Here is a 24,943-nt window from a genome sequence, read left to right as displayed (position 1 = left end):
TCCCTTCCCTTCCCTTCCCACTCTTGGCCCGGGCCGGGGATACGCGGACTTTGGATGGCGGAGACGCGTCCGTGCGCGTCGCAGCGTCGACGCGGCGCACTTCGGTGGTGCTGGAGCTATCTCACTCTCGACGCTCAAGCAAACAAGGAGCACTCGACCAGCGCTGTCTCCCTCCTCCACAATGGCCATCTTTTCGGCCTTCAACCTCATCCGAGGCATGAGTCTCTTCCACATGACTCTGTCGTACTATCTTCTGAGCGCCCCCAAGATGATTGCCGACCAGAACCTCGTCTTCCTGCTGGGCGAGGCCATGCGAATTGTACGAAAAGACTTTCAATTCCCCTTCATTCAATTGTGACATAGCTGACCACCCTGTCTACCACCAGTCCGAGCCCACCGGCTTCGCCAAATCGAGCTCCGCCACGGCCATAGCCGCAGTCTTCCTCGCCTTCCTCGCCGTCTCGGACCTCCTGGCCGTGTCCATGGACGAAGAAGTCGCCTTCCCCTACTGGGCCAACCAGATTCCGACTCGCCTGCTCTTCCTCTTCAGCCTCACCAGCTACTCGTACTTTTTCAAGCCCGGGTTGACGTTTGCCCCTGGTCCCGGAGATTTCTTGAAGAATAGGGTCGTCTTTGTGTGGGGCTTCTTTGAGTGCACAATGTGGTTCTGGGTACGTTTTGGACTCGGTATGGATCCAATTGGGTGCTGATGAGACAACATAGGCATATATTCGCATGCGTGAGGAAAAGTTTGAATTTGCCAAGCGTCTGTTTGAGAGAAGGAAGAAGGAAGCAGTTGCATTGAGGGACGACTGATATGCTGGCCAGGGCTAGAAGAATCTATTCAAAGCTCCATCTGCGGGTGCGCCCAAGGATACTGGCTACAGTGTGACTATTGACATGGTCGAAATCCTTGTCCAGCTCAGAAACTTGTACGACTGCGCTCCTTTTCAAAAACCGTATACGCCAGACATAATCTCTTGGAAGAGCGCGGACATCGAAACCAGGACAGCTTCTAGCGAGAACCAAAAAATTCTGATTCACTGCCAACACTCAGCCTTCCAGTCTTCAAGCGTTTTTGAGACTGAATCCAAGATCACTATCCAGCTACGGCGACTCCGTGTTAGGACGGCTCGCTGAGGACCCTCCCCTGGGCCAAGTCTCATTCTTAGTCGCACCCTCTTCTGCGTCCTTCCCTCAAAATGCTCGTTTTCCTGCTAATCAGCGAAGGTAGCGACCTACGCATCATCAGCACCGAACTTGAGGTCATTGTCGGGGATCCTGACGACGGCACTATTGAGGCGAGCCCTGCCCCATTCCCAGCTGGTGCAACATCTGGCGCAACCTCTCCACCTCCTCCCTCTCTTCCTGCTCCTCCTCCGCTCGAATCTGGTCGAGCACGGCCTCAATGTGGCGCAGTGATTCCTCTAGTCCCCCAACCACTTCATACGCCTGGGCCTCGCGCTGCGTCTGTCCCTGGGCATCCCTCAGGTTCTGTTCCTAAGCTCGGCGCTGCTGCTCTGCGAGTCTTTCCGCGTCTCTGCGCCGCACCTCTGCGAGTCTTTCCGCCTCTCTGCGCCGTATCTCTGCGAGTCTCTCCGCCTCTCTGCGCCGCACCTCTTGGGCCCGCTCTCGTGCCTGCCGCTGCCGCTCTCTTGCCCGTCGCTCCCGCTCTCTTACCTCCCGCTGCCGCGCTCGTTCGCACGATGCCGCACGCGCTGCTTCAGCTTGCTCCATGGCCTGCCACTCCTGTCGTATCTCTTCCTCGCGCCTTGCCTCTTCTCTTTCAAGGTCTCGCTCGTGCTTGTCGCGCCATAGTGGTCCTAAGGCATCCCACAAGGTTTGAGACGAGGCGCGGAGGTAGCGGTGCTCCCTGCGACGCCGTAGCCATTCCGCCAACGTGGAGTGCAAGACACGGTTGGTCACGCGCTGCACGAGCGGCCTTCTGGCATTGGGTTGCGCCTCTTGGTTGTTGGACGGCATGTTGGAGGGCGGATGGCGATGGGAGGATTGGTCTTCGGTGGGTTGAGCTGAGCAATGATGGATGCGGCCACTGTCTGTCTTGCCTCTGGTTGAAATGTGTGCGTACTGATTCAGATGTGTAGCGAATGGTTGACCGGAAAGATGACTGAATGGATGTTTGAAACTGCAATATCAGAATGATCGGTCGAATGATGCTGTGTTTTTGATGATCTGGAATTGAACAATCACTGCCACCTATGGGCCTCAGACAGGGTCGCTCCTTCTCACACCTCGAAGTTGCCAACCGTTCAGAACCTATGCTGTTGCCCTGCCGCCAGGCGTGGATCCATGGGAGTTGTTCAATCGTGGTTGCGCATTCTCCCTTGAATTGGTCCCTTGAGAGGCATCATGTCACCCCTTCCCCCCACGAACCTGGAGACCATGTATAAGTTTATACCTTCCCTCGCTTTCTTTCATCCATTGCTCTCTGCCTACCATCCCTCACTCAACATGAATAGCCCCAACTCTTCGCCATCACGGCTTCAAGACGAACCACCAGCATACGACATTTTCAACGAGCAATCCACGCACGACAAACCAGTTTATCAATCCTTACATCTACCAGAAGTCGACAACGTCACAATTCAAAACGACTCCCGATGCTCTCAACCTTGCTGCACAACAACAAGAGTCGATGGAGTTCATGACACCGTCAATAGACGGCGAGCCACTCCTACAGTTACCTTTGATGAAGAATAAAAGTCACACGTGTGAAGAGCCTCTCCAGCTATTCTCTAATGCACCATAGCCCCTCAGCAACAGCCCAGATGTGGTAGCAGACGACTGCTCCTCAGGCGTAGTTGTGGCCGCGGATGACTGCTCCCCAGACGCCGCCATGATGGCGGACAAAACTCCTCCTTAGAACTTGGAGTTTTCCCAAACCCGTCCAGGAAACTCTTCCTCTGCATCTCGGGATGCCACCCGTTTCTGCTCTACACAATGTGGATTTTCATTGCCGAAGCAGAGGGGAAAGTGAGAACGGCACAAATGGACGGAATTCGACAACTAGTTGTGTTGCGGATCGTCGCGCTATCTGGATTGCTTGGATCAAGTGGCGAGAGGATTGGGAGAGTGGACTGCTTTACGGATGCGTTGTATGTAGTCTCATTGACCGAAGCTTGGTGACAAAAGTCGTGGCATATACAAGTGAGGGTTTCGGCGAACTGGGCCTTGGATGCTCCTTGTCACTGTCATCTGCATGTAGACGCTTGAATGTTCCCAAATCTTGACCTTTGAGTGATGGGAGGTGGCTTGAATGCTTCCTGCTGACCACCAGACCAGAGAAAGAACGCTCCCTATCACCTTACACACTTTGTACGTTGCATGTGCCACGACTTGTGTCGCCAAGCCTCGGACCCAAGCATGCAAAGAATTGAGATGTATTCAAGGGCAGAAACCAGAAAGGGCATCATGTCACGCGACTCACGGACGCCAAATGTCAGATGCCAAAGCAGAGCGTCAACGACCTTACGGCCGAATGTAATTTTCATTGCTCATGGTAGTGTGTAGTATCCGGGCCTCAGCCACGGGGGTAGAGGACGTGGTATCAAGCCCATTGACAGCAACGCCCACCATTCAATCAACCGAATGACCGACCGACTGACTGACTAACCCATTTGGAAAACCCTTTTTTCTTTTTCATTCAGGCTGGCGAAAACCCGGGCGACCGAACCCCTCCTCGAACCTGGATTGCGTACGTCTGTCTCGGGCGTGGGCGCAATCACAATGCTCAATTAAACCATCAAGATGCGGGATGGGGACGAAACGCGCTTAAGCGTCCTCGACGACGGCGGTGGTCAGGCCCTTGGGGTCCTTGACGTTGACGGCCTGGACGTACGAGTACAGCTTCTCCTTGGCGCCCTCCTCGTCGTTGCGCTTGCGCGAGATGCGGACGCGCAGGCGGAAGGGGACGCCCTTGATGCCGGACTCCCAGACCTTCTTGTTGAGCTGGGGGTCGAGGCGGACGTCCGACGTGCCCTGTTGCAGCAGCGAAAAGCTTTGCGTCAGCCCGACGTTGTCTTCTCTTTCCTCCTTTCTCGCGCGCCCTGGATGAGGAGAGAACTGGAAACACGTACCATGGCCTTGGTGGCAAAGTCCCTAATCTCCTTGATGGCGCGGGGAGCCCTCTTCTTGAAAGAGACGCCGTGGACCTATTTGTATCGCAAAATATTCCGAATCAGTCTTCCGCCCAATGCCACTTTGACTCGAAGCTCAGTGACCATTGCTGGACTTCACCAAACTGATTTTCAAAAACTACGTACACGCTTGTGCAGGTGGATGGTGTACTCGCGAGCGACGACGTCGGCGATGGCGCTGCGCTGCGTCTTGCCCGCGGCGGGCTTGTTGGACTTGGCTTGGTTGGGCATTTTGTGACTGCGCGTGGTGCCGTCGACCGGTCAGCGGGTGCCTCTGATTGAGCGAGAGAGACGATCTCACGAGGAGACGCTAGATTTTCGGTTCACTTACAGAGTTGTCTTTGGAGGGTGGCCTAGGGTCAATTGTCCAGATGGTCGTCGCGATGAGCGAAAAGACCTGGGGTGCGCCGACGATTTAGTGTGGGTTTGCTCGCTTGCGTCGGCACAATCTCGGCCACTAGCCACACGTGGCGCAGCTTGTGGCGCGTCACCAGGTCCTTTTTCTTCACCTGGACTGACCACCTATCGGACGGGAGTCTTGCGTACATGTACATGTATTCAGATACACCAATTGCATTAAACAATTTCACATAACAATTACAGCCAGTACAATCTACACGGCTCCAGGATGTGCCAGGTATCCCACAAACGACGCGCGCCTCCAACCCAACCAACCCTGCCCGCCCTCATAACTCCCATAGTGTCCCCAGTCCCAGCCAAACCAATGCCTAAAAATTGAAGAATGCCAGCCCACTGAACTCCTTTTTCCAAACGTGCCCATGCATAACGTTGTTTCTCGTCCCCCAACCGACCGTTTCGGAATTCTGCTTTAGAAAAAGCGAATGCAAAAACCCTTCGAAACGCGAATTATGTGTGGAACAAGACTCCTTCTCACCGATGCCCAATGAGCTCAAGCCCCTCCAGCATATCCATGCCGCCTTCGTCTTCAATTTCCTCCTCTTCCTCTGCATCATCTTCATCCACACTCTCGTCATCGCTATCGTCCTCCGCCGTGCCTTCCACCTCATCGTCTGATCCCCCGAGGAAACGACGGACAGGAGACAAAGAACGGACACGCTGCAGCATCTCAAATGGCGAAAAGGGCGACCCATCCGCAGAGGAAGGCCTCCTAGCTTCCCTTTCCCTCTCACGTGCCTCACGCTCTTCTCTTTCGGCGAGGAGAAAGTACGAGCCAGAGGACCGCCGGTCGACGGGTCGCGGCGCAGGAACCAAACGAGATCGAGGTGAAGTTGGCGTCGCGGCCTGTTGTGCAGGACTGTCTGGTCCCAAATCATCGGCAGTCTCGTTTGCCGCAAGGAGACGAAGTTCGCTCGTGTTGAACGATTCGCAATGAGCACATTGGTTGCCAAGCCAGTGGTAAGCCGACGTCGATTTGACGGAGCAGTCGTTGCAGTTGATGACAACTCGTGTGTCGGCAAATTGAGCAGGCATTGGTTGGCTAATAACGGCGTCCTTGAGCTTGCGCCATTGAAGCTCCATATTGACGGCGCTCTTCTTGCACATGGGGCATTTGTAGTCGATTTGCATGTATGCATCATAGCAGTCGCGGTGCATGTAGTGGCCGCATTTCATAGAGACAACGTCGGTGGAAGAGGTAAACATGTAATCCTTGCAGATGGGACAATCCGCGTCGGTAGCGTGTTCGATACACCGGTGGTCATCGGCATATTTGATGCTAATGCAGACGTTGCATCTCTGAAACGACGTCAGCTCACAACACTCGACAGTCGGAACAAGTGACACACCTTGCAATGAATAAAGTCTTTGCCCAAGCCCTCTCCGCGTCTGCAAATGCCGCAGTCAGGGCAGTGGTAAATGCTCCTCGTGCTATCATTGTCCCAAAGCTTGCAAATGTCGCAGTAGTGCCAGGCCGCTCTGACCTGGCAATTCCTGCAAAACTCGGCTGCTGGCTGTGGTGTGGAGCAAAGCATACACAGCATAGTCCTGGTCTTTCTGCGGTTCAGGTGGTGGTCTTCTCGTTGGTCATGGCAATGTCGGCACGTGTGCCACCGGTGGCAATCAAAGCACTGGATCTTCACATTTCTCTTGTAATGCTTGCAGCCTAACGTCGGTTCCTCCTCTTCATTTCCAAGACTGCCTGCGCTGGCGGCGAGATCCACATGATTTTCGGCAGGGCAGAAGGTAGGCTTCAGGTCTTCCAGGGTCAAGTTATAGGGGTTCTCGATGTCAAGAGAAGAGGACACGGACGCAGGCGAAGAGAGAGGAACATCGACGTCCGCAAAGGACACGGCGGAGCTAGGAGTGAACGGGCGCTCCTGAGAGTGGGTGCTGGACGTGGACCATGGCCGCTGAACATGTCCCTGAGATGCGCGGTACTTTTCCGTCATTAGGCTGTGCATGCGCTGGGCCTTTTCCTCGCTGGGCACCCTGAGCTTGCGAATGTCGTGTATTCTCTGCCGCAGCAGGCGCATACCATCGTCGGCAGGCAACGATTCGGACATGATGACAGCACTCAGAGTGGTATTTGGAGAGGTGTATGAAGATCCACGGTCGGGGTTTCGGTGCAACTGGACGACTGTGCTTTCGTTGCCCCGCGGGGGGAGACCTGGGAGTCTCTCGTCCGTGGCGGCAGCTGAGCGCATGGGCTCGGTGATAAAGTGAGCGAGGTGAGGCGGGAAGTTGTCCTCGAAGGTACAGTGGACGGCAGAGGAGTGAGGAATTATCCTCGTTGGTGATTGCGTGAGATTGGCATGACCATGGACGGCGGTGGACTTAGGAGGTTCCTCGGTGGATACGACGGTCGGCTCCTGACGAGTGGCGACGTCAGGATTGTCGGTTGGCACGAACGCATCGCCAGCGACTGCGGAGAGACTGAGGAGGGAGCTGGTAGCAGAGACGTCGCTGGCGGAGGAGCTGGTTGAGTGGCGGGTTGCTCGCTTTACGGCTGCGCGGTCGCTAACACGTGATGGCTGGGAAACGACTCCAGGGATGGCCGACAGGGCAGGGCGCTCGCCATGACTGGCAGTGGAGAACGCGCGAGCTTGACGGACGACGGGCTCAAAGATGAAGGCGGAAATGAGACTAGTCATGAGGAGGTGAAGATGGAGTCCAACCCTCTGTCGGAGCAAAGAAGGCAGCGCCGTTAGGTTGGATTAAGAAGCTTCGGTCGAGACAGTCTGCCCGGTACGTACCCCAACACGCGCCCCCGGGCTTCCTGCACTAACCTGTCCCGCTCCATTCCAGGACCCAGCTATTTGCCCACAGCTGTCGTCGTCTACCGTTGTCGGACCATTCTGCATGCGGAGCCGGGGGTGGTGCTCGAGCTCGAGCTCCAGGGCCGCCGACGTCGTCGCCGATGCTGAGCGTCCACTGTAAACGCGGCTCTCGACCTGCAAACCTTTTTTGAGGCCCGTCTGTCTCCCGCTGTCTTGCCTTTTTGACAGCGGGTTTCGACTGCTGATCGTCGTGCCATTCTATCTTCGCCGCGTCACAAGCTTGCCCGCTAGTGGCTAGGTCGTAGCTCCACACACTGCCTGTCGGCTGTTGTAGCTGATACACTCTGTAAACGACGCGACTCACAACGCATGATGAATGACTGCTTTTCGGCACTGCAGGCTAATATGTGTCGGTGAGAACCATCGATGCTCAATGCGGTAAGTGGATCAGCAGCGTCGCCCGGGTAGGGGTGCCTCGGGTATCCGACACGGAACGCCGAGTCTTAATCCTATCTGCAAATTATCAGCGACATGCCCACGCCCCATGCTTCTCGGCCGTCGTCACTTGGCGTTGTTGTTGGCTGAACACTTTTGACGAATACGTTGGAGACCCGCGACCAGCATCACATGCTTTCGAGGCGCGCTGTATAATGAAAACTTCTACCCATATCGCCTTCGTACTGCTAGACTATGCCTCTGTATAGAAAATTTTGTAGCTGGGCAAGAAAACGCATCGAAGTGAAAGGAGGAAGGGGGAAAAAAAAAAAAGAAAAGAAAAGAAAAGAAAAGAAAGGGGAGAAGGGGCCCGACCTCGTCCGGCTGAGAAAAACAAAGCCGGCTCCAGTCGAGGCAGGGCAAGACATTTGCTCGCCCGATGCATGAGCCGATGCCGCTGTCGTCTTAGAGTTCCTGCTCGTCTCCACCTTTCTTTTGTTCAAACTGAAAGTCCCCTCCCTCGTGGCCCCATTCAAATTTTGTGGCATGGTGCTGTCCATCTCATGGGCTGTCTCGAACTCCTAGTAGAACAAAAGAACTTTTGCGCCCCCGCCAATGCCATACTGGAAAAAAGCACAAACTAGCCATGCGGGGAAAGAGCCAAGTATTTCATTGGCTTGTCAAGAATCGAAAAGTCTCGCAATCGAGGGCGTGGACTTGGTTAAAGAGACCAATGAGCGATGACGTCTAGCCATGCTCTGGGTAAGCTTCGCTGACCCTGGTGGCTTCCGTGGGAAGCCTCCAAAAGAAAACTTTTGATGTGGGGCATCGAAGCAGGAGTCCCGATACAATTGCCTCACATCGAGAGAGTAGGGCAAAATCAGTCAATGCGACGAGAAGTCGGAGATGCAGGGGCAGTGATGGTTTTGTTGTCATCCTCCGACTTGAGGTGGATGCTTGCCTGGGTGTGAGGCTGCTTGAAAGGGTCATCAGTCGGCTGGTACGAACCATTCATCCATCCCGAGTTGGATTGCGCGACTGCCGCATTGGAGAGGCCAAACAATCCAGACAGGTCGCCCTGGAAGACAGAATGATGATTGTACGTGGGCAGCTGGCTCTGGTAGGAAAGGTTGCCGCCAAAGTAGTTGTGGTTGGGCTGGGGAGGAAAGTCGAAGTTGAATCCGTCATAAGACTGCTGGAAGGGGTCGTTCTGCAACTTTCCAAAATCGAAGTTGGTGGCATGGGCTTCATTTTGTAGGGCCTGGTGCAGAGGCTGGTATTCGGCAGTCAAGGTGCTCAACGCCGCCGGCTTGGTGAAGGAAACCTCATCATTGTCCCTGAAGACGCCAAAGGTCTTCTTTCGGTTGCGTCTGTCGTGGGCCAAGTATTCCTGATAGTCCTGCTCGTCTTCTTCGTACAAAGCCTGCGCGGCCCGCTTTCTAGGGGAACGCCTGCGGCGACGGTGAGCATTGGGATCCAGGTCTGCCAGAGCTGCACGGTCCAAGAAGCCGTGCTTGGGAGAAGCTTCGAGTTTGATGGGGGAGCTATCGGTGACAGAGCCCGAGATTGGCTTTTGCTTCTTGAAGGAGCCAAACGGCGTCCAGACCAGCTCGGTGGCTTCAACCTCCTGGGAGTTGTGTTCCAGTTGCTCCACGACAGAGACATCCTTCTTCTGATTCCTCTTCCGCTTCATTTCTGGTGTTGCCGAGTCGAAAATGTCCATTCCCGGCCAGAAGACTCCCTTGAGCTTCGAGGCCTCACTGACAGCCATGTCATTTTCGTGGTCCAGGCCGATGGGGATGCTAGCATTGTGCAGAGGTGGCGGCGTGGTTGTCCTCGAAATCGAGTCCGACTTGGTTGTGAAGATTTCGGAGCCATCATAATCATGTCCGTAGAGAGAGCTGTAGGCAGTAGTGTTGGTGAGGGGGCTTGGCCAAGTCTGGACCTTGGGAGCGAACGAGGGTTGGAACTGGCCATTGTATCCGGGCGGTGGAGTTGGGCTAGGCTCGTGCTTGATGAGTTGCTCGCCCAGGCGGGGATCGAGTGCGTTCGCAGCCTTTCGGCGGAGCTGATCTTGGGGTGCATTGGACATTTGCCTTGCCCGGGAGTCTGTAAAGGTCAGAAGTCTGAACGAGGAACAGTACATGAGATAAGGCTCACTCGCAGCGCGTGTGCGAGTCCTCTTTTTCTCCTTCAAGTTCATCCGCTCTGACATCAGATCCTCCACGCCCCACTCGGCGTACCAGCGATCGTATGCTTCAATCTGCCTCTGGCATTCTGCCTCACTTGCGGCCTTGACCTTGATTTTGTAATAGTGTGACAAGTGGCCCTTGGAGGCAACGTGGGTGAGAAGGTGGGAGACATCGCTGAAGTTTGGCCTCTTCGGGCAGATGGAGCAGTGCAGAGGTATGCCGCTGGACGGGAACGGAGAAGACGCCATGGTGAGGATCTGGCACAAGGCTGGAAGTAACGAAGCAAATTGCTCGGGTGAAGGACCGACGGAACAAACTGGCTGAGTGGCAGTGAGGAGCTGGAGGTGGAGAAAGGAGCGGTCGGGATGGAGAGAGTGTGAGGTAGAGCAGAAAGAAGAGACGGGACGGCCAGAGGCCTCTAACGGCGAGGGTGACGCTTAGTCGGCATTCAGTGCCAGAGCAGGCTCGATTGAAAAGAGCGAAGAAGGGACATGGTGGTTGCTTCCGTGGGGATGTAGAGTGAAACAGAAATGGATGCGTGTGAGCAGTTTATCTGCTCAGGCACAAGGTCGGACCATAAATGTACACCACCCAGCTACTCAACAGCACGCTACCACCCTAATGGCTTTACGCAAAAGCGAGTTCCCTCTATTGTTCCGTAAAAGCACCATTATCAAGGACCTAGAATTCGCGTTAAAGCAACGAGGGTTTGGTGTTCTATACCGTGAAAATTCTGGGCGCACGCTGGCATTGCGTACAGGACGTAAGTGACCACCACTTGGGCATGCGCCGCGCCAGTAACACCTCATTTCGCATCGCGGACAACTAGAAACGGCTTAGCAAAGAACCATCGTGAAGCGCGCAAAAAAGCGCATCAAAACACGTAAAGGCGTTGATGCTGTATTGTGTTTGCTCATACTACCGTGTATAAAGATGCATGTGGCTGAGGTGTTGCACCCTCGACTCAGGGGTTAATGAAGCCGAGCACCACAACAACAACAACTGCGTCTATCTTCTCTTGCCTTGTATCCCACATCCCATGTCAAAGGGAAGTGGGTTATTAGACTGCAAGAGGTGTGCTCTTTGTCCAACATAGACTTAAGGTCGTGATGCAGTGTGAGGAACAATCCCAGCATACTAGCATCACTGCGACTTCAATCTACCTTAGTCTACCGATGAGCTTTGAGCATCCGCTCTGTTACAGACTTTGGCATGCAGCTTCGTCTGCCGTCAGCATTGAACGAGCGCTGTGTTACTCGTTGGGTTGGTACTTACTAAACAGGGTCCACCTCCTGAAGCCCTGGGTGCTTGACAAGACTGAGCCCTGCCAACGCGAAGACGGTGTGAAATACGTCGACCGCATCGCCCGGTCTGTCTGCAAAGCCACCCAGCTCCGGATCCTGGCACTTGAGAATGAACTCGGCCAGCTTCTTGCCATCGATCCAGTGCAGCCTGTCAATCATGGCCATTGCACTCATCACCCACCAGCTGTAACACACGTCCTCGAGCTTCTCGGGCCTGCCATTGAGCCCGCCATTTGGCAGCTGCCTCTCGCTCAACCATGCCCCCAGCTTGTCTCTTTCCACCAGGTCCAGCCTCCCCGCGATCGCCAAGGCGCCTACACAAGTAAAAACCTGGCCTGAATGACTCTCGGCCCCTGGCGAGGTACCAAAGCCGCCATCAAAGTTTGCGCAAGCTTGCACATGCGCAACCGCCCTGTCCACATCAACGATATGGAGCAGGCCGAGCAGCGAGAGCGCGTTGAAGGCGCCATAGAGGAAGCGGGTGTCGGACTCTCCCCACTCATCGCCGAAAAAGGTGCCGGTGGTAGGGTCTTGGAGATTCGCAATAACTGTCGAAAAGGGGATTCTGTCAGTAAGACCGTTCCCAGGAAACATCGAGCCGGACCAAGGTGCAGACTTACACTTTCCAATCTTCTCCCGTCCGCCAGGCACCCTGGCCTCGAGGTCCTCGAAAGCATCCAGCGTTGCCAGAATCTGCACCGCCGAGACCGTGTACAGCATATGCGCATCGTGGTCCGGCGCTGCGCCAAATCCTCCGCTTTCAGCCATGCAACTGAGCACAAAGTCAATTACCTCGCTGCGGGGCAGAGCATCGGGAGCGCCGAGGAGATGCAGCGCCGTCAGGCCCCAATACAGGCCGTTCAGGCGCAGGTGCTCTGTTAGCCAGTACTCTAGTTCATCTTTGCGCTGCATGTTGCAAATTCAATGGTTAGTTTGGACGGTTAGCTGGGGCAAAAGCCTCAAGTGACACGCACTGTGTCGAGGCTTTGGATGTAGGCGACGTGCTTGTCGGCGTGGAGCTGGAGCTCGTCTGGTAATTGTTTACCCTTGGCTCCACCCCTCCCTGGTCCAGAAACAAGCGACATGACGCTCTAGGAGGTGCTGGCAGGTGTTGTGGAGGCAGACGTTGGTGGTTTTGTCGGGAGGGGTGTAAAGAGTTGACGTCGGCAAAGAGTCGCGTTGGTGCTTCTTCTGGTGGGGCACGAGCTCCCAGTGACTCAGCCACAACCCAGCCACTAAGTATGTAGCCTGGTCGAGTTGCAAACATGACCTGGCCTTCACCTTTCTCTAAGCACTGGGTATCTTGTAAATTCTACTACTTTCAGAGCTTTCGTCAATGAAACCACTTCAGAACTTGATGCTTGCAACTACGAATCCCACGACGCTGTTCAAGAGAAAAAAAAAAAAAAAAAAAAAAAATCCCACATTGTTCTGGCTGCCATGTCAGCCTGTGAAAGGACGCCGTCTACAGCCCGAAGTCCAAGTCCTCGCGACCGACCAGCCGACCTTGATGCCTCTTCAACCCGAGTGATTGAAGCAATGAAAAAAGAATCTGCCAAATGGAGAAGAGCCAAATGAAAAGGAAAAAAAAATTATGCTGACACCCAATCCGTGCAGCTCGCCCACACTGTACGGAGGGGAAAGACCAGTCAAAATCGAAGCAGAATTGGGGAATCGCCGGCGCTGTCGAGAGAGAAGGAAAATGAATCTCCGCCGAGGAGCGCAGATGCAAGGTTTCTAGAATCCACCAAGAACCAAAACAGCTTTTTATACATTGCAGGAATCGAATCATGTCCAATGCGCCTGGATCATGGACCCTTCGTCCATGATATGATGGGTACCGTTTCCGTCGACAGAACCGTCTGAACTCCGACTCCGTGATGCCGAATGACCATGAGGGACCATGGAATATTGCCTGGTGACAAAAGAAAACTCGTGTCTTTGCGTAATGGTATTACGGCGTAAACAGTCACAGACGAGTGATTGTTCTTGACAGTTCAAAACCAAGGGGTAGTGGCTTACTGCTCAGAAAGCGTCGCAAAATGCTTCTCCCAAATCCAGCCAACGGTGCGGTTGGGGTCGTCTTGGTTTCTAGCAAGCCAAAGCTCGCCTCTCATTGCGAGGACATCAAAAACCTGGGCACGTCTGTCAGCCAAGAAGTCTCATGGTCGTGAAATTGTTATCTTACCTCGCCAGGAACATATACTAGATACGGAAATCCAGCTTCGCGGCGATCATGTGCAATGTTGAATTCAAAAAGGCTTGCGGCGAGGAACAAGACCTTATCAGACTTGGGACCAACTTCGGTGTCCGTGTCGTCACGAGGATCGTGAGGAAAGTCTGACATCGGCATAGCGGACGAGAAAATGGAAGATGTTCGTGTATGCTGAGATACAGCGGTCTGAGTAGAGAAGGAAGACTGCCCAGAAGTGCGCCCCTGGTCCGCATTTTCTGAGCTAAGTCGTGGACCAAAGCCGGTATTGAGGGTATCTGCGTTGCGACCAGATGAAGTAGATGGTCGAGGAGAAAAGTGACCGGCCGAGGTGACGGTGGGAAGAGCAAAGGAGTGGGGGGCCGAGTGATCGCGACTCGACATGGTGGACCCTGTGCGTATTCGCCCAGGAGTTGTAGATGTTGGCGATGCCTGGTTAGGCTCTGAGAGAAGCGGGGTTCCAAAATCGGGTATGTGGTTGTAATTGCCACTGGTACGCTTGCTTTGGCCCGCTTCTGGAGAACCGACCACGATTGACTGGTCGCTGGCGATGGACTGGGTGCGCCGAGAGCTCGAGAAGGTTGAAGGCCGTTTGATGGAAAAGTCGGAGTCGGTCATGAATGTGGTAGCCGGGGAGAAGGTTGCCAATTCGCGGAGACTACGCATTACTCCTTCTATCCGTTCCAACTCCTCTTGTACTCTTCTGTAATCTCTGTTGAAAATGGACTCGAGTTCTGAATTGTCATGACTGTGTTTCTCAACGTCATCGCCAATGGCCAGGATCTGACCGAGCTTGGTGGCAAAGACTTGGTACCATCGCCTCTGGGAGTCGATGAGGTTTCTTTGGCAATTCTCGATGAGAACTTTGGTCTTGGCGTAAAGCAGTGGAAGCTCATCTTTGAGGGCACCATTGATGGCCACAAACTCGTCGGCAACCTCTTTCAGTTTCTTCTCGACCGTGGTTCCGTTTTCCTTGGCGACTTTGAACTTCGCATACTCTGGAAGGCGCTTCTTACGCTTTTGCATGAGCTTTTGCGGCTTTCCATGTAGCTCCCAGAGAATCTGAATGGGCTTGATGACCGACTTGCGAACTTCGTCTCTCTGCTCAATGTTAGGTCTATTAGCAAACAAGGAGGCGGAGGAGACTTACGTGAGCGATCAATCCATGCGCTGTAATCTCGCGGATCGCCATGACATACTGCCGCCACTTGCTCTCAATCTCCACGTGCAGCGGGAAACTAATGTCGAGCCATCCCTCCAGCTCGCTTGCAACAACGTTGTTTTGGTCCACGAGCTTTTGCAAATCTTCAAGATATTTCTCCACGTCTCGCATGACGATTTGCAACTGGAAAAAGTGGCCTCCAAACTTTTGCGAAATCGCGTCATACTCTGGATCATCAACGGCTTCCGCAAGTCCGACTTGCTGCTTGATCTTTTCGGTTCGACGCCCAAATGCTTTCAGCGAGAAAGCCATTGAGCCGCCGTCTGATTTCTCCCGTTTGCGAGTGACAATCTTCTCGACGATTTCTTTGCGACCCTTGGTCTCGTTGATGCGAGCGCTCATGGATCTCATGCCGTCGGAGGCCGCCTTGAGATTTTGGTAATCGGGGTGGTCAGGTGGCGTAACTTTCAAGATCGAGTCGAGAAGCATGGCGTATTTGAGAAACCTTTGAGTTGGCTTGACAATGAGGGCATCCAAGTCCCAGGCTGACGTGATGTCGGCCGCGTACTTGTGGCATTCTCCCAGCCAAATATTGACTTGCTTGTTTTCCTGCATCTTCATCAGACGGGTGTTGGCAGCACCATGATTTTGGACGTAGACACTGTAAACGCGCTCCATGTCGGTGAGATGCTCCATGAAAACTGCGCCGATGCGGGTCTGTCTGTCAGAACTGACGCTGACAGGGTCATCGTTGATATCTGCAGAGCCTCCTGTTGCAATGCTGTTGTCTGTGCCAACACTCTGGCGCTCTTTTTCCTTCTCAGCCCAACGTCCGTGATGATTCAGCTTGTAGATACCCTCAGCGGCAGGACGGAGAGAATCGAGGAACTGGAGCGAAAACTCGACTAGTTCGGCCGTGTTACCAAACAGAATCCGACGGTCCTCATCGGTGACTTCGTGGATCGCAAAAGAAGTGCCCTTGTAAATGTCCTCTACGACCTTCATGTCTTGAAAGTAATGCAATTCGGTGTCGATGAGCTCCTTCACCACATATCTGCGACGTCGGAGGCTCTGCTCAACCTTGGGATCCAGCTCTTCTAGAGTTTCAGACGTTGTGTCGATGGACTTCTTTCCTGGAGCACGTGAGGAGATCCTCTGGGTCAAGACACTTCCACCAGACTCGGATGTTCTGTCCGTGGAAATGCTGCGAGTGTAGTCGGAGTCTGCTTGTCCCACAGTGGGCGATCCTGAAACAAGGCGCCTGCCGCGGGCACTGGTGGACGCAGGGGAAGCCATGCCACCGACTGCTTCTTTATTTCCTCCTGCGGACGACGAGTGGACTTTTTCGGGACTGCGACTTGTACTTGAATTTCTTGATTTGTTCCCATTTGCTGAGCGGCTTTCGAAGGAAAGGCCAAGACCATCTCTTGCGGGTTTCTCTGGCAATGCCGATTGGAAGGGGCTGGACAATCGGGAGTCCGTATCGAATGGAGTGATCACGCCGCTGCTCGCGTGGGTTTCTACCGGGGGGCGGGGCAGAGGAGAGTAACGCCAGTCTTTTGGTGGAGGTGCGGGCGGCCCCATCGCATCTTGTGGGTCCGCATCAGACTCGTCATCTTCTTGGTCCTTGCCGTAGAGCTTGGTCGAGCTGTAGACAATCACTGTGCCGCTGTAATCTCCTTCAGGTGCCAGACTCTGCTCGTATTCGTCAAGAAAGTCAGATCTAACCTGGCGCCGAGTACTCTGCTTCGGGGTTTCTTCGGGAGAAGGTAACTTTCGGCTGGGCTGGTCTCTGGCGCCAAGTAGCTCCGATAAGAAACGCTGAGTTTTTTCTGAAGAGCTCCATTCCGTGTGAAGATGTGCCAAATTGGGCGAAACGGTTTGGAACTGCTGCTGAAATCCATGGGCCATTTCTGGGGTGACTGGGGTGGATCCATGGTAAGAATCAAGTATCTCGCGAACCTTGGTATATCCTTCACTATCCAGAGTAAACCGGTTCTCTGCAGGATGGTGAATGTGCGGGGTCCAGTCAGCAGACCGAGGGTCGTGGCTAGGGTCACAGTTGTTGCTGTCCACAGCCACACCGGTCAAATCTTCCGGTGCAACTGAGGAATACCGATCGTCATCCAGAGACTCCCGGCTGTTGCCCAATTCGTTGCCCTGCCAACGAATGGCATGCTCCCCCAGAGTTGGACCTTGTATCGACCACAACGGCGGCGTCTGCTCGAGCGAAGAAGCTGGTCCAAGCATGATGTCGATAGAGCCAGTGTTTGGTTGCTCGGAGGAATTCTCATCTGTGAACTCTGTCGGTGTGTTGCTAATGCGCGATTGCCGCAGATGCATCACCGAGTCGAGGATGTTGGTGCCGTCGTCGGCATCGTTTCCATGGCTGGCAACAGCCTGGACCTCGTGCTCCTGGGCTGGCTCTGGCTTGTTTAGCAACAACTCAGAGTCGGACTCGGACGTTGACGTATCCTCAAACTTCGACTCTGGCTGTGGGATGAGCGGGGGCGCGAGAAGTCCCAAGACTGGAGACTCATCGTTTTCAATTTCTGTTACTGCTGTTGGTGGAGCTTCACTTTCTTCCGTGAGTGGTGGAATGTCGGTTGTCCGCAGAGATGAGTTCCTCCCTCGAGATTCTGACCCTGCTGAATCTTCACGAGCCTCTTCCTTAGCCTTTTCAGGCTCGAAGATTTGCTGCGGCTGCGCATCTGGGGCCGGCGAAGTGGGGCTCACGGTCCGAGACTCCACCTGCACGCGCGTTTTGGAGACGGCGCGCGGAGGCTGTGCCTTGACTCCACGGGCTCTCATGGATTTCTCAATGGCAGCACGCCGATCCGCAATGCTCGGGCCGCCACAGCTCGTGCAAGTTGTAGACCAGGCCAAATCTTTGATTTTCGTTTTGGAAGCGACGGCATGCTTCGGCGCCGGACCTGATGATGAACTTGGGATTCGTGATTTTTCGGAAACCTTGGCTCTAGAGGCCGCGGTTGAAGCAGCAGAAACTGTTTGTCGTGGCCGAGAACTGCGGAGGACTGGGGAAGTTGGCAATGGAGGTACTTTGACTTGTACTGGGACCTTTGGTCCGTCGATCGAGCCTCTCTTGGCAGACGCATGCCTCTGAGCACTCGAGGGAGTATTTTCCTTTCCATGAGCTCCTTTGTGCAATGATGGTGATGCAGGTCGATATCTGCGATCACTCATCCTCGAGTTGGCTCTGGAATGAAGGGGTGATGGATTCGATTCGGAATTCAGCGAAGTTCGTCGGGACGTGGGAAGGGGTATCTTGGAGAAGGTAGGAGAGCGGATCTGCTCAGTTGAAGAGGACATCTGTTCATCGACCTGGTCAATTGAGTTCGCATTGATCTGTGCCTCGGTTGCGAGTGACAGGGGCAGGCCGCTGAAATCACTCTTGGATTTCCGGTGGGCTTGAGCTGACGCAGGACGGTCCTGAATTGTCGTCTCGGCTGTCTTAAAAGATTCCGGCGATCCGTACGCAGTATAATCCTGCGCAGTCAGAAACCGGGGGCCGGATCCAATCGCGCCCCCATCCCACGAGCCGCTGCGATGACGCGCAGCGGCGTTGATGCCGTATCCTGGAGACTCAGATGCTTGCGCGTGTGGCGGCAGTTCGCCAAACAACAACGGCTGTCCCGAAAATTTGGAAACCGAATGAATACTGCTCACCGACTCTGAAGTATGGTGCCGGGATTCAGGCTTCCCGTCCCGCTTGGGCGTACTTCTTGAGTTTGTCCCACCGTTCAAGCTACTGCTGCCATTCGACGCGTCTCTGCTCGACTCGACTGGGCTCGTGTGGCTGACGTCTTTCTCGTGTGTCGAGGCAGTGGTCTGGGACGGAGTCGAGGCGGGCGAGCTGGCGTGGCGAGGCGTGGGACGGAACGTTGGGGCAGGTTTGCGAAGCTTGGAAGGGCCCGAGCCTTCGTTTGCAGCCGTGGTGGGCTGGTTGAACTTGTTTACCAAGTTCTTGACGGCAGGACGGTGGGTATTCGTCGAGACGGTGCCGGCGCTGGAGCCATTCGGGACGGGTATCGAAGAAGATGGATTGGAAACGGAGCGGAGGTTCTGGCGCGCCGACTTTAGCGCAGGAGAGGGCGGTTTGGCATCGTGAGAGACGCGGTGTGGAGGAGGGTTTGGACGCGAGGACACAGTGGCCATGGCGCCGCCGTTGACGACCTTGTCCGACTGAGGGGAGCAAGTGGGTGAGAAGAAGGGACCCTGACGATAGAAGTCGTCCGGGTCACGGAAGTCTGGAGCATTAAGCGAGGAGTCGTCGTCGTGGGGTAGGGATCCATTCGCTAGACAGGCGGCTCGGCAGTCCCGTTGATGGTCGAGATAGCTTGAAGGCGCAGAGTCGGTCCACGATTCGATGTCCTCTTGCTGCATTGTTCATAGTCTCCGTGCCGGGCCACGCCAGACGCCGGGGGCCTCCAGGCAGAACGGCACAGGCAGGGTAGAGGCGAAGGGCGGAGGGCTACGTAGCAGGAGGAGGGTTGCGGCGTTGGGCAGGACGGGCCAATGGAGAGGAGGGACAGGCGTGGTGGGAGAAGCGAGCGTCGGAGGTCGTGTCGTGGTCGTGGGCGCAAGCAAATGATGGTGGAGCTCAGGGTATGGCCGCTCCAGCGCACAGCAGAGGTAGCGAATCAGCAGCCGCGTGGGCGGGCAGGAGGGATGAGTTGTTTCACGACCAGGGCTGGCAACCGGCAGCGGTATATCGATTTCGGGCGACTGCGGCCGGACGGGCAGGCTAGCCGGGTCTGGGTTGATGAGCGCGGTCCGGGAGGAGGTTTGTTGGACGTTGTCGCGAGGTGCTCAGACAAATCGATCGAGGGCACGCACGAGAAGACGTTGGACCGGGTGGGGCTGCGGTGCCTGCGCTGCGGGCGACGGGTGGGCTGAGACGGGACGGACGACAGGCAGGCAGATGAGCTCGCTCGGATGCTGAGGTAGGTGGACGAGGAGAGGAGAGGGAGGGAGAGAGCAGCAGGCGAAGGAGACGCGAGTTGACAGGAGGATGAGGAGGAGGAGGAAGAGGAAGGATTGGAGGTGACTGGGCCGGATCGTCTACAGACGGGACTGGACTGGACCGGGGGGGGGGGGGGGGGGGGGGGGGGGGAGGGACAGGCGGGCGGAGCAGCAGCTGCTGGTGCTGGTGCTGGTGCTGCTGGGCAACGCACAGTACAGACGGACGGGAGATGGGCGTTTGGGCGGGCCAATCAGCCACGAGACTGCTGCAGTGAGATGACGACGGATAGAATCTTCTCTAACTACACAGCACCTAGTAACTACACTGCTGGCAGCCACAACCTGCCCCTGGGACGGTGGTGGTTTTCTCGACAGGAAAAAAACTTTTTCTTTTTTTTTAAAATTTTTTTTTTTTTTTTTTTTAAAAAGTGCAGCTGTCGACCACGGCCGGGGCCCGCCCCAGGGTGCGCCAGGCAATCTCAACTCTCCCTCCTCTTGCTTCTCCTGCTTCTCCCTTTCCCCCCTGTCTCTGTCTCTGCGCCAACTACCTAGGTGCCCACGCATCATCATTGCTCCGGCGACGGCGCAGACGCTCCATTCGTACCCGACGCGACCTGACCCCTTCAACGCCTTCCGTTCTCCACCACGCGCCAAAGATGGCCTCCAAGCGCAAGGCTGCCCGCGCCCACGGCGATCAGCCCTCCCCAAAGCGCCGCTCAGCCCCATCGTCTCCGTCGGCCCCCTCGCCCCCTGTTGCACATCCGCTCCTGCAACAATTCTATCCCGCCGTGCTCACCTTGCGCCAGTACCTCGCCATCAAGCTTGCCGCCACCTCCAACCGAAAACACCGCAAAGTCGCACACTTGGCCTGCTCGCCTGCCCTGTGCGTCCTCCTCGACCAAACATGGGTCGGATGCAGTCCAGCCCTTTCCCCAGACGTCCAGTCCTCCCTCGACCGTGACTTGGACGATTTCTCCCAAGAAACGACTGCTTCTTCTTCCGACCACCCCGAACTCCAGTCGGAGGTATGTCCGCATAATGCTGCCTTGCTTCATCTCTACGATAATTGCCTCGGCCTGTTTGATGTCCATACACTCGTTTGAGCATCTGGGAAACGTCATCGCTCACCTGTGACGCGACAGTCCCCGTGTCCAACGCTTGCTCCTTCATCTTCAGCCTCTCCCTCTGACAGTTGCTCCAGATCGTGCATTTCGTCATCCGCTCCTTGTTCAAAAAGTACCCAAACCATCAGCGCCCTCCTCACGTCCTGTGCCGTGGTTTTCAACGTGCTTCCTTCGCCGCAAGTGTCGCGCCCCCGGGCCTTTCGGGCATTGTCTCTCTTCAACCCAATTGCCATGTAGAAACTCTCAAACGTCCTCCATGGTCCGAACTGCTCGTGGTCCTTGGTCACGGCGGCGATTCGCTCATGATTGAGCTCCTGATGAGCTGTGGAATTTTCGTTGTGCTACAAGGCTCGTGTGGAAATTGCTACCAGCTAAGCGGTGAGTACGACGGTAAAAACATGTGGCGCGTGTCTGAGACCGAGACAGGCACGCCTCTGACCGACATTGACCCAACCACGCTCGCCAGGCCTCTACAAAACCATTGTGGGCGGGACAAGCCCTCAAACCCTGCTGCCGAAGCGGAAGCTAAGCGGCACGCTCAAGCAAGGGATAACCTGACATCCATCAGGTTTGTCAGAAGCCGGATTTTGTATGCCAGAGCAGCTTTGAACGCGAGGGGTCGAGTGAGATTCGGCCTCCGCCATATCCGTACGACTTGTGAAGCTTCCTCCGCAGTGAACCCCACTAAGTCTCGCAGATGTCTTCAACAGGTTTTCTGATCATGCGTCCTTTACGCAAACGATTCATGTGATGAAGCACATTTTCCCTCGGCAATTCGGCCTGCACAATGTCTTCACGTCCAAGATCGACCACAGGGAGACTTCTCATCCATTCAAGGACTACACTCTACGAGAAAAAGAAATTGCCCATGCTCAGCTCCGCAAGATGACGAAGCTGGACACAGCCACTGGCAAAGCACGAGATGCGATTCCAAAGAGACTCCGAGGTCAAGCAGTTGATCTCGTCCGCAGACTGAGAACGCTGCACAATCGATGCGCGTACGTTGAACTTTTGCGCCACTATTGCCACAGCAACATTGTGGGTGAGCCGCAGGGCAGTGTCACCATGCTCGACTCGACGGTGCCGTTTGTTGAAAAGGACCAAGATGATGACCCCTCAAACCCAACTCAAGCATCCCAGTCCGACCGCGCAACATTGAGACCAGTCAATGCGAGTTCCATTGACAAGGTTTGTTTCACGGACTTCGCGACCTCGAGTTCTCAGGTGTCTGCATTTTGCCGCGCGGTCATGAAGAACGTCATTCCCCATCAGTTTTGGGGAGATGGTGAGGTCCAAGAGCACAACAAGCGCGTTTTCTTGAAGCATGTCGATAGATTTGTGCGCGTCCGTCGCAACGAAAGCCTGACACTGCATGAAGTGCTGCAGGATATCAAGGTACGTGTTCTGGATGGGCGACGAGTGTAGTGCTAAACTCGGCAGATATCTGAAATTGACTGGCTTCGGCCTCCCACGGTGCTTGCTGAACAAAAATTGTCCAAAGGCGACTTTGACAAGCGCAGAGAAATCTTCCAAGAATTCATCTACTATCTCTTTGACTCGTACCTCATTCTCCTGATTCGTTCCAATTTTCATGTCACCGAATCCAACGTCGACAAAAACCATCTCTTCTACTTTCGCCATGACGTCTGGAAGATGCTCGCCGAGCCAGCGATTTCCAACCTCAAAGGGACCATGTTCGAAGAGGTCAAGAGCGAAGAATCGCGCCGAATCTCGGCCAGGAGGCGGCTTGGCTACAGCCAGGTGAGACTGCTCCCAAAGAAAACTGGGGCCCGTCCGATCACCAATCTGCGGAGGCGCATGCAAACTACCGTAAACGGCAAGACGATGCTCGGTCGCAGCATCAATTCGATTATGAAGCCGGTGTTCAACGTGCTCAACTATGAAAAGGTAAGTTGGCATGAGCCACCTTCGTGGCGCGTGTGGGTAAACAATCTCCTGAGCCCACACGACTCAAACCTGGTGCCATGAGCTTTATTTGGTCAAAGTTGACATGCGATCGACAGTCTGCACAGCCGCATCTCCTTGGCTCGTCCATGTTTTCTGTTGGCGACATCTTTCCCCGCCTCAGGGCATTTCGGTCGTCTCTGCAGGAAAGGGGCTTGGCGGACGGGCCTCTTTATTTTGTCAAAATTGACGTCAAGTCTTGTTTCGACACGATTCCCCAGAAAAAGCTGGTGGAGCTCGTGGAGAAAATCCTGCGGCTAGAGGAGTACCGCATCTCCAGACACGTCGAGGTGCAAGCGGCAGCGCCATACAAGTATTCGGGCAACGTTTCATCGACAATCAAGCCCGTCAAGAGGTACGTGGCAACGGGCAAAGCAGCTGGTGAAACAGGCAGCCTCGACGACAGCCTAAAGTGTGACAAGAATGTCGGCCGTTCCAACACAGTTTTTGTCGACGGGGTTGTCGAACAAGTTCAGCCGAGGAACGCCGTGCTTCAGCTGCTAGCCGAACACGTCGAACACAACATTGTCAAGATTGGCAAAAAGTACTATCGGCAGAAGCAGGGCATTCCGCAAGGGTCCGTCCTGTCAAGCCTCTTGTGTAATTTTTTCTACGCCGACATGGAGATGAAGCTTCTCGGCTTCTTGTCAGGCGACGACAATGTGCTGCTCCGAATGATTGACGACTCCCTGCTCATCACGACCAGGCGCGAGCACGCTGAGCGGTTCCTACGAATCATGCACGTCGGGAATGCCGACTATGGAGTTGGGATAAACAAGGAAAAGACACTAGTGAATTTCGACATGGTCGTGGACGGGACCCCAATGCCAAGGGTGCCACTCAAGACAAGTTTCCCTTTCTGCGGCACCACGATCGACACGAAGAGGCTCAACCTCTGCAAGGAACAAAAGCCGAAGAGTCGGCGCGGTAAGGCCTGTGGTGATGTAGTCGTGATACGGGACTGACGCAATCGGCAGCGGTGCAAGATGGACTGACGGTGGAGTTTTCCAAACTGCCGGGGCAGACTTTTCACCGCAAGACGCTCAAGTAAGTTGTCCAGGGAGGTTTAGAGGTCGGGCGGGTGGCTAAGGGGAAGCCGGCTAACAGGAGCGCGATGCGAATGACTAGTGCGTTGAAGATACAGCTTCACGGCATGTTTCTCGACACGTGCTTCAATGAGCTGGCGACGGTCCTGGCGAACTTGTACCAATGCTTTCTGGAGGCAGCGGAGAGAAGCTTTGAATATGTCAAGAGCTTAGCGGAGAGTGGGCGGGGGAGGAGGAGGAGCAACGAGGTTCTCATCAGTAAGTTTCGTCCACATTTGCAGAATATTTTGGTCGAGGGCGGATTTGGATCGCCGAGCTAGCGTGGTTGATCACTGCTCGTATATATATATATATAAATTTTTTTTTTTTTTTTTTTTTTTTTTGGCACACGGCGGGTGATCAGCAGCGGTGGGGAGGAGGGGCGACGATTGTGGGAGGATGTACAGCACAGATACGAGAGGCGCTGACTTGGGATGATGACGACGACAGAGACGGTCGAAGATGTGTGGACGCTGGCGGCTGGGATGATGGACAGACAGAGGCGCAGGAGGCAGCGCGACATGGACATGGACATGGCCATGGCCGTCAAGGACGAGGTGCAGCGGAGCGACGTCAGCCGACGTCACGGGCGATGGTGAGTTGTTTCGAGAGATCCAAGTTTTTCCTTGGGAGCAGCCGTGGCTGACTCTGACTGTTGCGGGTTTGGCAGGCTGGCGTGCCGTGCCTTTGACCGAGTGTTTCGGCAGCGCCAGACAAACTACGCCGCTTTCGTGCAGTGGTTGCGCGCCAGTCTGGCGCAGGCGTGTCCGTCGTCGCGCGCCGACCGAGGCTTGCTGGAGCGCGTTGTTAGCTGAGGCTTTGTGATGATGTCGTTCCCCATTGATTGACTGACGGATGCGTGCGTGCGTGCGTGCGTGAGCCCAGCCTTGTCTTCCCTTTTTCCTGCCCCCGGATTTTGGTCGCGTCTTTTTCTCGACAGACGGACGGACGGACGGACGGACGGACGGCGGACAAGTTATTTCTTACTTACAGCCAATTTCCTCCCCTTTGCTCCACTGCCGGTTCTCGACCTGCACGTTCTGCGTCCTGTCCTGCGCACGCACCGTGGCCGTGCTTTTCGCTCGCCATACATTATTATTAAGGATCCTCGACGCCCAAAGCGGTTA

At 55.0% G+C, this 24,943-nt stretch overlaps 8 protein-coding genes across 8 annotated transcripts; 3 read left to right on the top strand and 5 right to left on the bottom strand.

Moving 5' to 3' along the window:
* Nucleotides 1–181: 181 nt before the first annotated feature.
* Nucleotides 182–816, top strand: IWZ02DRAFT_487457 (increased loss of mitochondrial DNA protein 1; the record flags this gene model as incomplete). The annotated part of the gene is made up of 3 exons (XM_066769369.1): nt 182–319; nt 387–671; nt 724–816. 3 exons carry the CDS (start codon nt 182–184, stop codon nt 814–816), a joined length of 516 nt encoding a protein of 171 aa, XP_066626154.1.
* A 2,657-nt stretch (nt 817–3,473) lies between these two features.
* IWZ02DRAFT_442139 (60S ribosomal protein eL31) lies at nt 3,474–4,559 on the bottom strand. Its single transcript, XM_066766947.1, has 4 exons — nt 4,489–4,559; nt 4,284–4,395; nt 4,098–4,172; nt 3,474–3,999 (listed from the first exon to the last, which is right to left on the bottom strand). The coding sequence occupies exons 2-4, from the start codon at nt 4,386–4,388 to the stop codon at nt 3,793–3,795; spliced, it is 387 nt and encodes a 128-aa protein (XP_066626153.1). The 5' UTR covers nt 4,389–4,395; nt 4,489–4,559; the 3' UTR covers nt 3,474–3,792.
* Nucleotides 4,560–5,048: 489 nt separating this feature from the next.
* IWZ02DRAFT_371442 (zinc-ribbon-domain-containing protein) lies at nt 5,049–6,781 on the bottom strand (the record flags this gene model as incomplete). The annotated part of the gene is made up of 2 exons (XM_066764566.1): nt 5,049–5,871; nt 5,922–6,781. The coding sequence occupies 2 exons, from the start codon at nt 6,779–6,781 to the stop codon at nt 5,049–5,051; spliced, it is 1,683 nt and encodes a 560-aa protein (XP_066626152.1).
* Nucleotides 6,782–8,509: 1,728 nt separating this feature from the next.
* IWZ02DRAFT_131742 (uncharacterized protein) lies at nt 8,510–10,372 on the bottom strand. Its single transcript, XM_066761624.1, has 2 exons — nt 9,950–10,372; nt 8,510–9,898 (listed from the first exon to the last, which is right to left on the bottom strand). Exons 1-2 carry the CDS (start codon nt 10,227–10,229, stop codon nt 8,670–8,672), a joined length of 1,509 nt encoding a protein of 502 aa, XP_066626151.1. The 5' UTR covers nt 10,230–10,372; the 3' UTR covers nt 8,510–8,669.
* Nucleotides 10,373–11,255: 883 nt separating this feature from the next.
* Nucleotides 11,256–12,370, bottom strand: IWZ02DRAFT_371327 (terpenoid cyclases/protein prenyltransferase alpha-alpha toroid; the record flags this gene model as incomplete). Its single annotated transcript, XM_066764557.1, has 3 exons — nt 11,256–11,833; nt 11,906–12,191; nt 12,260–12,370. 3 exons carry the CDS (start codon nt 12,368–12,370, stop codon nt 11,256–11,258), a joined length of 975 nt encoding a protein of 324 aa, XP_066626150.1.
* Nucleotides 12,371–13,303: 933 nt separating this feature from the next.
* IWZ02DRAFT_487451 (uncharacterized protein) lies at nt 13,304–19,063 on the bottom strand (the record flags this gene model as incomplete). Its single annotated transcript, XM_066769368.1, has 3 exons — nt 13,304–13,420; nt 13,474–14,598; nt 14,648–19,063. The coding sequence occupies 3 exons, from the start codon at nt 19,061–19,063 to the stop codon at nt 13,304–13,306; spliced, it is 5,658 nt and encodes a 1,885-aa protein (XP_066626149.1).
* A 967-nt stretch (nt 19,064–20,030) lies between these two features.
* Nucleotides 20,031–22,305, top strand: IWZ02DRAFT_131593 (uncharacterized protein). The gene is made up of 4 exons (XM_066761623.1): nt 20,031–20,667; nt 20,844–21,144; nt 21,193–21,414; nt 21,464–22,305. Exons 1-4 carry the CDS (start codon nt 20,299–20,301, stop codon nt 22,189–22,191), a joined length of 1,620 nt encoding a protein of 539 aa, XP_066626148.1. The 5' UTR covers nt 20,031–20,298; the 3' UTR covers nt 22,192–22,305.
* A 1,730-nt stretch (nt 22,306–24,035) lies between these two features.
* On the top strand, nt 24,036–24,831 carry IWZ02DRAFT_442111 (uncharacterized protein). Its single transcript, XM_066766946.1, has 2 exons — nt 24,036–24,411; nt 24,487–24,831. Exons 1-2 carry the CDS (start codon nt 24,251–24,253, stop codon nt 24,629–24,631), a joined length of 306 nt encoding a protein of 101 aa, XP_066626147.1. The 5' UTR covers nt 24,036–24,250; the 3' UTR covers nt 24,632–24,831.
* Nucleotides 24,832–24,943: the final 112 nt, after the last annotated feature.

Source organism: Phyllosticta citriasiana (genome assembly GCF_038021145.1).
Source record: "Phyllosticta citriasiana strain CBS 120426 chromosome Unknown IWZ02scaffold_2, whole genome shotgun sequence".
NCBI lineage: Eukaryota > Fungi > Ascomycota > Dothideomycetes > Botryosphaeriales > Phyllostictaceae > Phyllosticta > Phyllosticta citriasiana.
The sequence above is the reverse complement of the archived record's forward strand: the minus strand, read 5'-3'. Positions and strand labels throughout refer to the sequence as shown.

Bases quoted from the DNA above. Each gene is read 5' to 3' on its own strand.
- IWZ02DRAFT_442139 (XM_066766947.1), bottom strand. From the start codon at position 4,388: ATGCCCAACCAAGCCAAGTCCAACAAGCCCGCCGCGGGCAAGACGCAG. The intron at 4,173-4,283 runs GTACGTAGTTTT...CGATACAAATAG, and splicing joins CCATCCACCTGCACAAGCGT to GTCCACGGCGTCTCTTTCAA. The intron at 4,000-4,097 runs GTACGTGTTTCC...CTGCTGCAACAG, and splicing joins ACTTTGCCACCAAGGCCATG to GGCACGTCGGACGTCCGCCT.
- IWZ02DRAFT_131742 (XM_066761624.1), bottom strand. From the start codon at position 10,229: ATGGCGTCTTCTCCGTTCCCGTCCAGCGGCATACCTCTGCACTGCTCC. The intron at 9,899-9,949 runs GTGAGCCTTATC...TGACCTTTACAG, and splicing joins GACTCGCACACGCGCTGCGA to ACTCCCGGGCAAGGCAAATG.
- IWZ02DRAFT_131593 (XM_066761623.1), top strand. From the start codon at position 20,299: ATGGCCTCCAAGCGCAAGGCTGCCCGCGCCCACGGCGATCAGCCCTCC. The intron at 20,668-20,843 runs GTATGTCCGCAT...CAGTTGCTCCAG, and splicing joins ACCCCGAACTCCAGTCGGAG to ATCGTGCATTTCGTCATCCG. The intron at 21,145-21,192 runs GTGAGTACGACG...AGACCGAGACAG, and splicing joins AAATTGCTACCAGCTAAGCG to GCACGCCTCTGACCGACATT.
- IWZ02DRAFT_442111 (XM_066766946.1), top strand. From the start codon at position 24,251: ATGATGACGACGACAGAGACGGTCGAAGATGTGTGGACGCTGGCGGCT. The intron at 24,412-24,486 runs GTGAGTTGTTTC...CGGGTTTGGCAG, and splicing joins AGCCGACGTCACGGGCGATG to GCTGGCGTGCCGTGCCTTTG.